Here is a 16348-nt window from a genome sequence, read left to right as displayed (position 1 = left end):
TCATTTGTCATTCATGATAAAAGATTGTTGAAAATAAACGCAATCACCGTTGAAAAATCAAACTATGTGAAGAAGACGAGAAAGGGTAGTTTGGATGTTTCAAATACCTTATATAGGTGAGATGAGGTCCACGGACTGTTAAGAAAAGAAAAATTTACTAAATGGACTATTAAGAGACAGCTCAAAACTTAGGGACTACTTAGAATGAAAAACCCTCTGTTAGGGTCCTTTAAGTAATTTTTTTTTTCAATGAAAGTATTATTGTCCGGATTGTTGAATTATTTTGAATGATTCACATATTTTAAGTTTAAAAAGTATAAGACATGCTTTTTTTATTTTTTATTTTTATTTACGAATTTTACGTCTTTAAGAATTTTTATAAAATTTGCCCGAAAAACAAAAATCTACTATAACTTATTGAATGTTATGAAGTGTAAACTTATAAGTTGAAACTTGTAAAGTGTGAAACAAGTTTGACTTTGAAGCGTTTATGCTTCAAACAACAGTTTCAATGCCTTCAAACAATAGTTTCTATGCCCTCATTATCACCACCATCAGTATTATCATTACTTTTAATTTTATCATCACCATCACTATTAACATTACTATTATATTATCAAAATTTTGGTTTTTGAATTTTTGAAATGAGATGGATAATACATGTAAAAAGCATATGCTGCATATTTTCCTTTTATCGAATTTTAGATCAGATTTTTGCAACCCAAAATCATATAGAAACTCGAAAGTTTCACGTATCCAATGTTTTCCATATTCTGAATTGCTAACATGGATCATGAGAACCAATTGGATTAGACATACCCCTCGTGTTTTGGTGAATATTTGCGGGGCCCCTGTGTGTTTTTAAATTGATCATATACACCCTTTGGCATTTTTTTTCTCTGAACTACTAATGACCAATGACCCAAATACCTTATGTCAACATTTTGCAAAAAAAGCTTTTTTTCCTTTTAATAAGAGAAGGCTGGGTAAGTAGGTGACACATATTTGGATATAAAAGTCTAGGATTTTCTGTGTTATAAAGACGATGGATCGAAGACGAGGCTGAATATGTTAAAAATAATTTACTATGGAGAGAAGAACTAGAAGATAATATATGAATTTGATGGAGACAATTCAAGGTGTTTTGGCAAGAGGTTGGAGATGAGGGCATTTAAGTCATTTAATATTAGTTTTAGAATAGACCAAGGTTAAAAACGTATGTGACCAGTCATCAGTTTGAAACACAGGGCTATCTAAAATATTCACCAAAACATGGAGCGAATAGTTCTAAATCACCCCATTTTTAACTTTTTTACTTTCTAATCTAACTAATGGGCACGATATGTGAGATGTATGATTCATATCATATTTTTAGTCTTAATTTTCGAACTCAAGATATGTACTAATTAGTTTTAAATGAGTTAGTTTGGAATCTATCCAACTGTCGTACAAATGACAATTTAAAATATAAAAAATTAAACAAATTCAATCAACTCTCTCCAATGGGACATCACCTTGGCGGCTATTGAATAATAATTTTTTGCCCTTACACGTATTTTATGTGTGGCTATCATAGACTTTACTTAAGTGTATATGGTTGGAAAGTGGGAATATGCATTCACTTGCATTTGTTATTTTCTTTTTGTTGTATGATTGTTTATATGCATACAAGTAAATGTTTTGAATGTGTATATCTATGATTTTAAAAGGCATTGTGAAATTATATTTTCTTTCTTCAAAAGTAGAAAATGTGTCTGGACCCCTTAAATAATTTCATTTCCATTTTTTTATATACAATAATATAGTTACGTGGATCTCGTAAAGTTTGATCCATGAAATGGTGTTCATTGGGTTCAATGAACCAAATAATCGACGTCTTAGTTTGATTGACCAATCGCAATTTGTCATGTGTATCGAGGGCTTCTCTAACGTGAATATTTATCTAAATTTAGGATGCCCTCAATATACGCAACGTACTACAAATTGCTTCAACGAATTTTTTAAAACCATATATTGGAGCTATGTGTAAGTTTATTGGTAACTACCATTTAAAAGTCTCATTGGGGGATTTTTTGTCTTTTTGTGATGACGAAGTAATAGATGATTAAAATGATATTAAAGAAGATCTTGTAAAAAGGAATGGATACACTCCATATTAATTATATGCACTTTTATTTAGGATTTAAATATTTAACCCATGAAAATGGCTAATCGCTACATATTTTCTTGAAAATACTGAATCATATATCAACTTTATAACATTTATGAAAATAGTCATATATCCAAAATTGTAATTAAATTTATTACATATACGAGAAATTTGATAATGATTGATTTATGCCATTTAGTTGAATGTAGGTTCACAAGGATAAATAAGTAAATAACAAATGTGATTGTACAATGTACATAACTGTTTTGATAGAAATAAAAAATTACAAAATTAGATATATGGACATTTTCTCAAATCCTAAAAAAATAGTTGACTCAATAATTTTGCAAAATATTGACCAAAATGAATTTAAAATGAGAGAAGTAGTCACGCTTATTGGAATTTTAAAATGAGAGAAGATCACTAGACCCTTACGAATGCACACGAGGTTATAAATCTTAAATACTACATACATTATAGGCTAATTCAGAAAAATTGAAATTTGGAAAGTTAAATCAATCATAAGATATTGGAGAAACCAATTAAGACAAGAAGGTTAAGAAATCTCATCTGATCTATACAACTATTCATCACTTGACTATATTATTCAACCAAAAATATATTAAATTAAAATATATAGTTAAAAAATAAATAATTTTAATTAGTACAAAAGAGCTGAAGTCAATATAAGAATGAATGTGATGATCAGATTTTCATTTTTTTAACAAATAATCTCTTTTTTTTCATCATCAACTCCTTCCTATTGTTCTTGATTAACAAAAGATATAATAATTAGATCAACAATATAATCTTGGGGAAAAATACTGTAAACAATATATTCATAGATCTAGGATTTGATCTTGAACAAAACAGAATAATTGAATTGAACAAATAATAATTGTAAAATACCTGGTTCGCTTTTCCGATTATCCGCGGAGAATACATTGATTTTGATCTGCGAAGAATAGGTGTACTACCCCAACTCTGCCTACACTTTTGGTGATGGGAAGCTCAATCTCAATAATAGAATAATCTGTGTGTAGAGAGGGGGGGGGGGACGACCACCTATTTATAAAAGAGGATACTAGATTTTCTACCCATAGTAGAATTCTAGTATTAGGTGAATACCACTTAAGTTTTGATAGGATGTTCACTAACCCATCATATTTGATGCTGGTAACCAATGCCAGACCACTAGCATGGTTTCCAATTTTATCCTTAATGTTTTGAACAAATTACAATCCAGTATTTATATAAAATTTGTATATGTGAAAAGGCCACAAAATAATTTTAATTACGAAAATAATAATAATAATAATAATATAATAATAATTCCAACATATAAAATTTTATTAAAATATTCACAAAAAAGTAAATAAATCAATAGACCTCATAGATTAGGATTTTCACACCAATAGTTTCAGGGACTTACTTGTCTTTTGAAATGTTTATAATTATCAGACCATCTACATTTTCAATAAAAATAATAAAACTAAAAAACATTAAAAGAAAAACATAAAAAATCATAAACCATAGAGACATGATTTTAAAAAAATGAGGGATAAATCTTCACCGTCCCCAATTCCATCTTGATCAAAATTAAGAGTAATGAATATTAGGGGTGCACATGGTTCGGATTTTGGTAAAATTGGAATCGAACCAAACATGATCGGTTCTACAAATTTGAAACCGAACCAATCCAATTACCTTATAGAACCGAACCAATCCAATCCAATCTTGGTTCGGATTGGTTCGAATCGGTTCTCGGTTCTCATACTTATTGAAGATAAATACCTTCTTCCTCAATCCAAGCATTCTATCTCCTCCAATCTTCAAACCTTAAAAACAAATAGGACTTTTTTTAAACGTGGACTTTGGGATAATAAAAAAATTAAAAGGAAGAAGAAGAAAGAAATAAAAAATCGAAAATTTTATTTTTTAAATAATTATAAATAAATAAATATATATATATATATATATATATATAGGGTCACGTTATTACGACCCCCTTTTGGACCCCCTTTGCGACACACCTTTTTGTCTTATATGGGCAAAAATGTTTGGAATGGGCTGATTTTTTGTGAGGATGATCTCTATGGTGAGGGGATCATCCTGGCAAAAAATCATCCCATTCCAAAACTTCTAGACCGTCCGATTTTTGTTGAAAAATTATAGACCGTCCAATTTTTGTAAATCAATTTTGATGGGGTTAGAAGTTTTGGAATGGGATGATTTTTTGCCAGGATGATCCCCTCACCATAGAGATCATCCTCACAAAAAATCAGCCCATTCCAAACATTTTTGCCCATATAAGACAAAAAGGTGTGTCGCAAAGGGGGTCGTAATAACGCGACCCATATATATATATATATATAATTGGTTCGGTTTTCGGATTGGTTCGGTTCTATTATATCATAATCCGGAATCGAATCAAATTAATTGGATTTTTTTTTCTTCGATCCGTACCCGAACCCTGTGTGTGTTTAATCCGAACCAATCCAATCCAAAAGCTTCGGATTGGTTCGGATCTCGGATTTACCCAATCCAATGTGCACCCCTAATGAATATTGCTTCAAAAGTTTGGTGTTGGTTAGGGATTAGATGTGGTATCTTTAGCTTATCCCAAATATTAAGGGAGAATGGCTCTAAAGGACTATTTATTGAGAATATATATCGAATAGTCCCCTAGAAAAGAATTAGGACCATTTAAGTCCCACTTAATAAAATAATAGTTTATTAAAGATCTTTTGAAGAAAAATATTTGAAATACCCTTTTAACAACTTTACAAAGTGCTTGATTTAAAAATGTAGGGAGTCAAATAAAAAACTTGACCAATTTATTTAGTTATTAATATTTGAGTGAAAAATAAAAAATAAATATTTTCTTTATTAAAAACTAAATTAAATATAATTTTATTTTACTCATTTGTGTCAAATGCTAATTTTTGAGTTAAATCAATTCAATGAGCTTTCAAGTCGAGTTTTTAAATTATGTTTTAATTATTTATATATTTTAATAAATCTAATATACATAAACCAAATTAGTTTGATGATGATCATACTCATCTCCATCTTCATCATTGGTATAGTTATCAATATCACCATCTATGTGATTTAAAGATTAATAGATTTGGTAGGAGAAACAGGTTTTTTTTTTTCAAATTGATTTATAAGAGATGACCATAGTTAAGGGGCATGTTATTAATTATAAAACATAGAGTAGTTCAAATATTCTCAAATAAACATATTTCTTTAAACTTAAAAAATCATTAAAAAGTTAATTATGGTATTTTTCCTTCAAAAATCATTTTTAGATTAATATTTGATAAATTGAGTACTAAAGAGTCCATACTTTTTTAGAAGGGACATTTTGGCATATATTTTCAAAAAATAGGTCTTTGCGGTGGTCTCTAAGGATATCTCTTGAATCTTTTACCTTTAAAGTCATCAGTCATTTTGAAAGTTGTGATTGTTTATTTTTATTTTTTTTAAAGAAATATGTATTTATAAATATAAAAAAAGTAAAAAAAATTAACTTACTTTTTATCCGGGCGTGATTCGGGTCAATTGAGTCAAATAATGTCAAATCGTTTATGTGATTAAATGGTAATTTGAACTTAAGACCTCCATATTTTGAAGAGAAGCCCTAACTATTATACCCAACCGATGTTGTTTGATAAAAGATCATTTAAAATAATATAGGAATACAACTTGCAAAGTAATATATCATTTATATATTGACAAATATAAAGATGGAATTGTATATGAACTGGATCCGTCTTAGGTCAATGGATATCAACCCATATCCAAACCATATTTTAATTCGAATATATTTGATAAAATCAAACCCGTTATATTTGAATTGGGATAAAAATCAATACCAATTTAAGCCCTACTTTTTATGTTGGCTAAGGATTTCTATTTGTTTTTTAATATTGCCCTACTTTTTATTTTTAATATTAGAAAAATTGGGTATAGAATCTTATTTGGAGTTAAAAGAGCAATAAATACACTTTGAAAATTGGAATCTAAGGGTATTTCAATAATAAGTAATTTTTTTAAAATGTATTTTTGATACAAAATTCAATTTTCAAAGTGTATTTATTGCAGTTTTATTTTAAGTGTGTCCCTGAACACACGTTAACAGACCCAATTCATATTTCTTAGAATTTAGGAGTTAATTTCTATTCATCTTAAAATTTAGAAAAACGTGGGATAGAACCCTGGGACTTGGGAGTTAATTTCTATTTAGTTTATTTGCTTTTAAATAAAGAGGTAAAGGATAATCTCTATCTCTCGACCATCGATTAGGGTTTTTAGGATTTTCGAGACTTCTATTCTGAGAATTTATTTTCAGGATTACATATTAGGGTTTTCAGTTGTTCAAGAATCGAAAAATATCGATTAGGTTTTTTAGGAGTTTCGAGACCTCAACTTCTCTTCCGAGAATTTATTTTCAGGATTACATATTAGGGTTTTCAGTTGTTCAAGAATCGAAAGATGGCTCGAAACGAGGAGAAAGCACAATCGATGCTTAACAGATTCATCACTTTGAAGAACGAAGAGAAAAAGAAACCTAAAGAACGCCGCCCATTCCTCGCCTCTGAATGTCGCGATCTCTCCGAAGCCGACAAATGGCGGCAACAAATCATGCGAGAGATTGGACGCAAAGTCGCAGACATCCAAAACGAGGGTTTAGGTGAACATATGCTCCGAGATCTTAATGACGAAATCAACAAATTGATCAGAGAGAAAGTACATTGGGAGCGTCGAATTGTCGAATTGGGCGGACCAAATTACACGAAGCATTCAGCGAAGATGACAGATTTGGATGGAAACATTGTGGATGTACCAAACCCTAGTGGGAGAGGTCCGGGTTATCGGTATTTTGGTGCTGCGAAGAAATTGCCTGGTGTTAAGGAATTGTTTGAGAAACCACCTGAGTTGAAGAAAAGGAGGTCTAGGTATGAGATTTTTAAGCGAATTGATGCGAGTTATTATGGATATCGAGATGACGAAGATGGGATTCTTGAAAAGCTTGAAGGGACTGCGGAAGTTGAGATGAGATTGGCGGCGTTGAAGGAATGGCAAAGAATGGAAGAGATCAAGAGAGAGGCGAAGAGGGCTGTTAAAAGTGGGGAGGTTGCGAATGCGGCGATGATATTGTTTGAAGAAGAGGAGGATGTTGTTGAGGAGGAGAGGAAGGAAAAGGAGGAGAAGGAGAGTAAGAAAGAGCAAGAATTTGTTGTACATGTGCCGCTTCCGGATGAAAAGGAGATTGAGAGGATGGTCGTTGAGAAGAAAAAGATGGAGCTTTTGAGTAAGTATATGAGTGATAATCTTTTGGAAGAACAGAGCGAAGCGAAGGCTATGCTTAACATTCAGCGGTAGATGTTTGGGTGATTCGTCTCGGGTAATTCTTATTCTTGCACCATCACTAGCTTGAATTGGACTTTAAGTTCTTATGTAAAAACCCCTTTAATTTCATGTTATTTTGGGTATGATTTTACATGATTATGTTGTTATTATCGTATTTCTTGACAAATGTGGTTATTATGTTGCATGACTTAATACGGTCAATTTTCTTAGTGGGCATGTATTGATTAACGTCAATGGATATAGTGAAAGCATATATGAATTCACTTTCAATATCAAAACTAGTAGTTTTGGACAAAGTGGAATGGTGGAACATGATTCATTTTGGCCCCAAACATTTAGGATAAGGCTTTAGAGAAGGTGACATGCTAGGCTCTCAATTGTCAACTGAATTGCTTTTATGCAATCACTTCTATAAGAATTACGAATAGTTTGCTAAGAGTGTCCATGTACTTTTTGGGGTGTAGAGGAATATGCTGGGGGGTTTAGTAAAAAAGCAGCTTTAGTGGCGATTTGGGTTGTTAACTTAAAATTTATGGATATTTTGGTCATTTTGGGGATATTATGGTCTTTAAATAAAAAAAGTGTGGATATCATCCAAATCAAATCTGGTCGAAGCTAGCTTCCTGCCAAGGAGGGTCTGTGGTATTTCTGCTTTTGACACATCTTTAACTCCAAAACCACTTTTGAGGAGTGGGAAGCTAAAAGCTTCCCCCCAAAATCTGTCAAATGCAACCTTAGTTTTTATGTATACTGTTAATGTGAGCTCCAATCATTGTCGCAAGGAAGAAACTCCCAGTTTCTCTATGTATAGGTCTGAAATGAACTTTTTGTGGGTAACTTGTGTATTTATTCTCTTGATTTAGAGGTGTAAACCATATTTGGCAGAAGAAAACTTGTAGTAGAAAGTGAAATGATGACAAGAGTGGCCATGAGCAGCAACCATATTCTACCGACTTTATATGGCTTGTTGTATATGAAGTTAGAATTAGTTCTCAAGTTCTAACTAAGTGGGATTGGGTGTGTAATATTGAGGTGTAATCTTAGGGTTGGTCTCTTGTATCTTTTTCTTGTTGTTGTTGTACCTCTTCATGGTTAGCTCGACCATGTTTCGTTTTAATAAAGAGCATTGACTTATCAAAAAAAAAAATGGTTGTGGTTTTGGAGATTAGCTTAACATTGTGTGGTAGAGAGTTCAACTGTTGTGTTCTCCTTGTATATATAGGCTTCTAGTTCAGTCGGTGTAGTCTGAAATGAACTGTTTGGGGGAAACTTGTGTTTATTTCTTTTTATATCAAAGTTTTCTTTTATTCTTGAACAAGTGGGCTCATAATTTGCAGAAGAAAACTTATAGAAGGCTCATGTTCATTGAAGTCTTATTCTATAGATTTGGGAACTGCTGAATGAATCATATTCCTCCATTCGATTTTGTCTAGAGCCATGTCTGGACATTAGAAATTCAATGCTGATGTCAACTGCTTTGTGTACGTAATTGTAGATTGTGTAGGCAATTAAAATGAGTTTTCAAATTAGGACACTTGTTGCATTGGATAATCATGAAGTTCACGATGTTTTTGGTTTGTGTCAGTAAATGATAAAATCATCATCGTTTCTATTTTTCTTAGTCTTGGTGTATTTTCATACGGGGTTTAGGAATATTTGTTTGTTCATTGAAAGGATGCATCTCAATTTGAGGTTTTCTCTGTACCAAATATTTTCTCCAGTCCTTAGTGTTATATGCCATTTTTAAAAGATTCATAACTTGTCATTGGGATGGAATTTGTTAACGTGTTTTGTGTTGATGTGTAAACAGAGCTAATCATGGTTGAGTATCAAATTTATCTTGTATGGGATGTTCCTTTCTAGTAACTTAATGGTATAATACATTGGGTATTTATCGTTCCGTGCAAGAAAATTTAGTTAATTACTTATATGATTTTTGGAAAGAAAGGTGTTACAAACTAAATTCTATTATGCCGTCAAATATCATACTTTTAGCTTATCTAAGCATTTGAATGGCCTGTGTAAAGATTTTTTCTACCCTTTGTTCAAACAGAGAACAAACCACCAGAGCGAGGATTGGGGTCATATCCCATAGCAACATCTCTTTCCTTTACGTTGGTATGCATGCTAACCAGAGCTTCGAATGGTACTTTTCCGTTTGTGGGTGCAAAAATCAATTGAACTCAAATAACAAGCTTTGGAGCAATTCTTCTTTGGGTTCACTTATCCGAAACCTACCAATGGCATGCTTCTCCTCGTACATTATGACTGAATCAATGTTTATTATATATGTACTTTTTTGTTGTAAGAATTAGACTTCTGAGTAAGCAATTTTGAAAGTAGGCTATTTTGAATCAAAGTTATTCCCCTTGATCTTAGGCCTTTTAAGTATGTCAAAAATTTCTCTGTAGATAAGATTGATGGATGATTTGGTTCTTGAACCATGAATGAGATCCTTTTGAGTTTTGGATTAGGAGTACATACTCCTAGGCATTTTGATAGTCCCAATAGGTATAGGGAATTTGTTGATAGGTTAGAGATTTGATATATTTTGAGGTCCAAAAGGTTGCACCCCATTCTTAGTAAGGAATGATTCTTTGAATTTTTAGTTTGGAATATATTATTTTTCCATCTTGATCAAAATTGTGAGAAATGATAGCACTTTGAGATTGGGACAATATGACTTCATAGAATTTTGAAGAATTTTTTGGCTATTTTGGGTTAAAAAAGTTCTTTTTGCAGGAAATAATTGATTTTGGATTTGAGGTATGGTCATTGATTCGAATTGCTTTTGAGATAATGAGAATAAGGCTTGGCTTATTTTGTGAAGGTATTCTGATTTAGAAGCTATTGTAGAAAAATGAGAAGGAGAAATTTGAAATCTATAGGGATTTTCTCTTTATCTTTTGATTTGTTTGGATTTTTAGAAGTGCTCATTGTGACTTTTGAAGAAATTCTCTAGTTACATTTTTTGCAGATTTGTAATCTATTTTTAGCTAAAACTTTTGATTTAAAACATCATTTTGAAATTTTAAAATTGTTAAAACAATTGTCAAATTTTTATTTTTTATTTTTGAGTAATTTTGTTGATAGAGATTCCAAATTCCTGTTGTATATCTTATTATTTGTTTTTCATTAGCTATTTTTTGAGTAAAAATTCCTCCATATCCTATTTTAGAGGTGTCTATTTGAATTATTTTAGGTTAGGTAATTTAGGGTTCTGAATATGTAGACAAGGTAGGACTTTGACTGCTTGTTTGATTTTTTGAATTGCTTGACTATGATTTTGGGTTCATATTTTTTTTTGTTTCATTTTTCTTGGATTTTTTGAGGAAGTCAAAAAGAAGTTTGCGTTCTTCTTTGAGATATTTTTATAAAATTGAGTATGTAATTAAGACATCCTAAAAGGAATTTATTTGAAAATTGGAAAATATATACCTTTGATTGATTGAAACTTAAGAAATTATACATATACTTCTGAAAATTCTTAGGCTTGGCTCTGATACCACTTTCAGGATATTATCTATTTTGGTAAATATTTGATTGAGATCTTGAGAAAATATTGATGAGGATTTTTGAGATATTAAATTTTTTAAAGACAAGGATGAGGGTAGAAGTTGAAGAAGAGGTAAGAAAATTGAAATAATGTTTGAAGATGGAAAGAGATGTGGAAAATGATTATTAACAAAGGAGAGGGAACTAGAAATTTCTTTGTGTCAAACTCTGAGAAAGCTGATTTATTTATAGAGGGTAGATATTAATTGATTTGGAATTAAGTTGGAGTCTGGAAGCTCCGAGAAGTATGAAGGATTTGATAAAATTTGAAATTCGGAGAATGTGATAGGCTTTTGTAGTTTTTGTAATAATTATTGACAAATCACTATTCATGAATAGTGATTTGTGCGTGAATGAACAATAACTTATTGTTCACTTTTTGACTTTTAGATAATACGCGTGGATGAATAGTAATTTACTATTCATTGTTGACTTTTGAGTTGAAATTCCCAATATTGCAAAAAGCATCAACGAAATCATATGCCCAAGTTGCAGCATCGACTACAGCAACGCCATAATAGTTTTTACTACATAAGATTTTGTTTTATCAATTAAACAATTGCAAAAGATCTCCAGAGTCTCGAAGACTCCATGTCTGTCTAAGGATCTATTGTGGCCAAATCATCCTCTTCAAATTCTCCTCGAAGAATCTCTGACAATGAAGATCTATTTCAATTTTAAAAATATGTACGGTCAGGAGTATGGTATGTATGTAGAAAGTCTATAAAATATGTTAGTGTATCAATGTGTAATGAAAGTAGCACAAGTCAACAAGTCAAGTCAAAAGCCAACAGATGAATAGTAAATTACTATTCATCTATGTCGAGGCTACTATTCAATCACGCATATTATCCAAAAGTCAAAAAGTGAGTAGTAAGTTATTATTCATTCACGCGCAAATCATTATTTATGAATAGTGACTTATCGACAATTATTACAAAAACGACAAAAGCTTATTACATTCTCCGAATTTCAAAATTTATCAAATCTTTCATACTTAATTTTAAATTTTATCAAATCCTTCATACTCGGAGCTTTCAGACTTCAATTTAATTCCAAATCAATTAATATCTACCTTCTATAAATAAATCAGCTTTCTTAGAGTTCGACACAAAGAAATTTCTAGTTTCCTCTCTTTTCTTAATAATCATTTTCCACTTTTCTTTCCATCTTTCATTCCATCTTCAAGTCTTCTTCCGTTTTTCTCACATCTTTTTTGACTTCTACCTTCATTCTCTATCTTCAAAAGTTTAATATATAAGAATTTTCATCAATATTTTCTCAAGATCTCAATCAAATCTTTACCAAAATAGATTTGATCTTGAAAGTGGTATCCGAGCCAAGTCTCAAAAGTTTCCAGAAGTATGTGTATAATTTTATAAGTTTCGATCAATCAAAGGTATATATTTTTCAATTTATGTTTTAATTTCTGCATACGTTGTACTTTGTGCAGTCAAAGGTAATTTATTATATAATTGAATACGTAATTATAGCATTCTAAAAATCTTTGTAATTGTTTCTTATCCGTTATTTGTCTGGAAATTTGTCAGAAATTGAATAACACGATTTACTGGAGTGTGTCTTATTTTCTAAGAATCCTAGAAATTGAATCATTGTTTGAAATAATTTGATTTTTCTTTGAGACAGAACTAATTCGTTTTGCAGGATGACTCTTTTGAATATGTATAGATGTTTCCAATGAGCATCTAAATTTTGGAAAAAATATAAGGATATCGTCTATGTAGACTAAAATGAATTTTGAATAGTTTGAAATTATCTCGTTCATCATATTTTGGAATTCACTTAGAGCATTTTTTAGTTCAAAGGGCATTACATTCCATTCATAATGTTCGAAGGGTACTGTGAATGTTGTTTTATATTTATCAGATTCATGACTTTGAATTTGCCAAAATCTTGATTTCTAGTTAAATTTTGAGAAGATGTTTTTATTTGTGAGTCGATAAATAAGGTCATGTTCGTTAGGAACAAGATATTTTATTGATTGTAATACTTTATTAAAGGAGTTTGTAATTTATTACAAGTCTTGGAGCACCTCTTCCTAATTTTGTTTCATTTTCAACATAGAAAATTGCACAATTTCAAGTAGATTTGGATTTTCTTACTAGTTTTTTTATCAAGATCTTGAATTTCTTTTTAGTACAACTTATCTAGAGTTCCTTTGAGTAGGTCTTACTTTTGTTGCAATATTTTTTTCATTAAATGTGGGAATATAAGGAAGAGCAACTTGATGGGTTTTCCTATGCCATAATGCATTGGGAAGGTTTGAATAACAAGTTTTTATTAATTGTTCTTCAAAGATTTTTATTTTTGTTAATAATTTGGGGGAAGTAATATCTTGTTTTATTTTTGGAAATTATTTTTCTTGATTGACAATATCAAGTTGTTTTTCTTTTGATTGGATCAAGTTTATCAAGAAATCTACTTGTTCGAAAGGAGGAAGAGACATGAAGTTAAAAAGAATTTCTTGGTCTCCTAATTTGCAGATGATTCCCTTTGGTGTCATTAAGAATGGTTGGACTTGATTAAGAAACGAGTCCTGTTGTAATGTTGGTACAACAAGGAAAGGAATTGGAAGACAGACCTTTTGTTTGCAAACAAAGGAGTTTGTTAGCTTATATTTAATGTATATATTTTTGCCATTTGCCATTGTTAATGATATTTGTGTTGATTTGCTATAAGATAAGGGTATTAAACCTTCTTTTATGCAGTTTATGTCTGCTCTTGAATTAATAAGAGTCATAAATTTTTTGGAGAATTTTTTGGTTTTTATTGTAATAGTAGTATACCATTTTTGATAATATATTTTTTTATTGGCGTTTAAGAATTGATTCGTTTGTTCTGCAGTGTTAGAGAATTTGTCTGAATTAATTTGAGGATTTGATGTTATTTGTAATTCAACTACTTGTTCTTTTACAGTTTAATTTCTTCTTTTAATTGATTAATTTGTTGTTGTAAACTTGAAAGAGTCATTGAAGAAATTTGTATTATTTTTATTGGGTCTGTTTGAGAAGAAGTCTTGTCTATTTGTAATTTTCTTTTAAAAGGTTTTAAAATTGTCTCAATTTAAACCAAATTAAGATTTTTTTTAAAAAAAAATTTCGTTCTAGTGATTGGTTAAGAATTTACTACTCGACTTACAAAATCTTAAACTGCGAGTTTTACTACCTGACTAGGAAGCCTCGGATCTAGATTTAAAGATTAAAAAAATTTTGATTTGATTTTAATGAATTATAAGTAAAATAGTAAAAGAAAATATGAGTATTATGATGTGTAATCAAGGGAAAAAATTAGGATGCTACGACAGATTACCCTATAGATAGTCGACGAAAGTCAGTTTCGGTCCAACGGTGATGGAACTCTGTGTTTTCTATCTTTGATTGCACAAAGTACAACGTATGCAGAAATTGAAAATTGGAAAATATATACCTTTGATTTGAATTGTTTTTTGAGTTTTAATTCAGAATAAAGATTTGATCATATCATATTGACTCTTTGTATGGGTATTCCAAATGAGTATTGATAATAATTTATATTATCGTCATTATCTTTAAGGTTTTTTTGAATCAAAGTTATTCAAAAATTTCTCAGTAGGTATGATTGATGGATGATTTAGTTCTTGATTTTTGTAATATCTATTTATATAGTAATGGTGTGTGGCAGTGTGGTTCTGCCACTGTCACATAATTCAAAACGTGACCGACTGCTATTAAATTCGATGACCATTGCAAATGCTAAATGCCACTCTTACGTGGTTTGCTTAAAATCATTTACCAAAGAAAAAGAAAACTAACGTGGTGTGTGCCTGATGAATTGGTAAAGTCAGAATGAGGTACTGAAGTATGTTGCAGGAGGGGTTAAAAACCAGCCTTTTTTATTTCTTACCTATCAAATAAGGAAAAACAAATTCATCAACTAATAAAGAGGGATTATGGATGCATTGGGGTTTAGATTTTAGATCCCAAACCCGGCTTGAGTAATGATTTGTGGGTTTCAGGTGTTACCTATAAAAATCAAAATCTTAAATCCTAAACATTAGGATATATGAATTTCAGAATTTAGGAATTTAAATTTACCCTAAACTACTAAAGCCACACCGGCTGTGATCATCCATCACAAACCAGATCAAGTTTATATAATTTGGGCAGAATTTTAGACAACGAAATATTTCATTTGTGTCCTATTGATTGAGATGTTCTCAAGCCTCAAGGTGAACAGTATAACAATTAGGGCTGCAACTTGAATGGGGGCAAGGTCAATCCAGACTCGACCAAAGTTGTAGAACCCTCAATCCGAGTTCAACTCAACCTGATCATTGGGTTATGTTCATTAACCCAAGCTCAACTCAAGATTCAGTTTTTATAATTGGGTTGAGTTCAGATGGTAATTTTGGATGGGTTAAATTCATTGAGTAAGTCTAATTTCATTTTGATCAACACATAAATTTTATTTTATATCTTAAAAAATAAATATAATATAAAAAACAGAATCACCAGTAAATAAATTTGCACACAATCTCCAAATCCATTAATTTTTATATTATAATTTTTTCTCTTAATTTTACTAATATATCAAGGAAGAGAAAGCAAATATTCTTTAAAATATATATATATATATATATATGGGTCCCGTTCGCCACCCTTAGTTTTACCACACACTTTAACAAACGCGTTTTGTCTTACATGGGTTAGAAGTTTCGGAATGAGCTGATTTTTGGTGAGGATGATCTCTATGGTGAGGAGATCATCCTCACCAAAAATCAGCTCATTCCAAAACTTCTAACCCCATCAAAATTGATTTACAAAAAATGGACGGTCCACGATTTTTCAACGTGTAAACATGGGGCTAAACATTTCGGAATGGGCTGATTTTTGGGGAGGATGATCTTCTAATCATAGAGATCATCCTCACCAAAAATCAGCTCATTCCAAAACTTCTAACCCATGTAGGACAAAAAACGTTTGTTAAAGTGTGTGGTAAAACTTAGGGTGCTGAACATTTCCCTATATATATATATATATATATATATATATATATATATGTAAATATATAGCATCGAATTGCCCGGTCCTCAACACGAATTCAATTCGGATTAGAAAAAATTTGGGTTGAGATTTTCTATCCCTGACTCAACTCATTTTCCATATAACCCAACTCAGACTCACTCATCATTCAGATTGATTTCGGGTTAACCTGCCCAAGTTGCAGTCCTAACAACAATATCTTGTTTGTAACAGAGCTGGAGCA

The 16348-nt window shown here is 30.9% G+C and overlaps 1 protein-coding gene across 2 annotated transcripts; it reads left to right on the top strand.

Annotated features, from left to right (window-relative positions):
• Positions 1–6347: 6347 nt before the first annotated feature.
• Positions 6348–13802, top strand: LOC147404103 (pre-mRNA-splicing factor ISY1-like protein). 2 transcript variants are annotated; one of them, XR_015177700.1, is made up of 3 exons: positions 6348–7562; positions 9582–12482; positions 13510–13802. XR_015177700.1 is itself a non-coding variant. In XM_086439951.1 (2 exons), the coding sequence occupies exon 1, from the start codon at positions 6650–6652 to the stop codon at positions 7538–7540; it is 891 nt and encodes a 296-aa protein (XP_086296077.1). In that variant the 5' UTR covers positions 6348–6649; the 3' UTR covers positions 7541–7562; positions 9582–13802. The 2 variants fall into 2 exon arrangements, 1 of the variants encoding a protein (XP_086296077.1); XM_086439951.1 differs by having other exon boundaries at positions 9582–13802.
• The last annotated feature ends 2546 nt before the right edge of the window (positions 13803–16348 follow it).

Source organism: Akebia trifoliata, chromosome 4, assembly GCF_017979445.1.
Source record: "Akebia trifoliata isolate Shusen 1 chromosome 4, ASM1797944v1, whole genome shotgun sequence".
Classification (NCBI taxonomy): domain Eukaryota; kingdom Viridiplantae; phylum Streptophyta; class Magnoliopsida; order Ranunculales; family Lardizabalaceae; genus Akebia; species Akebia trifoliata.
The sequence above is the reverse complement of the archived record's forward strand: the minus strand, read 5'-3'. Positions and strand labels throughout refer to the sequence as shown.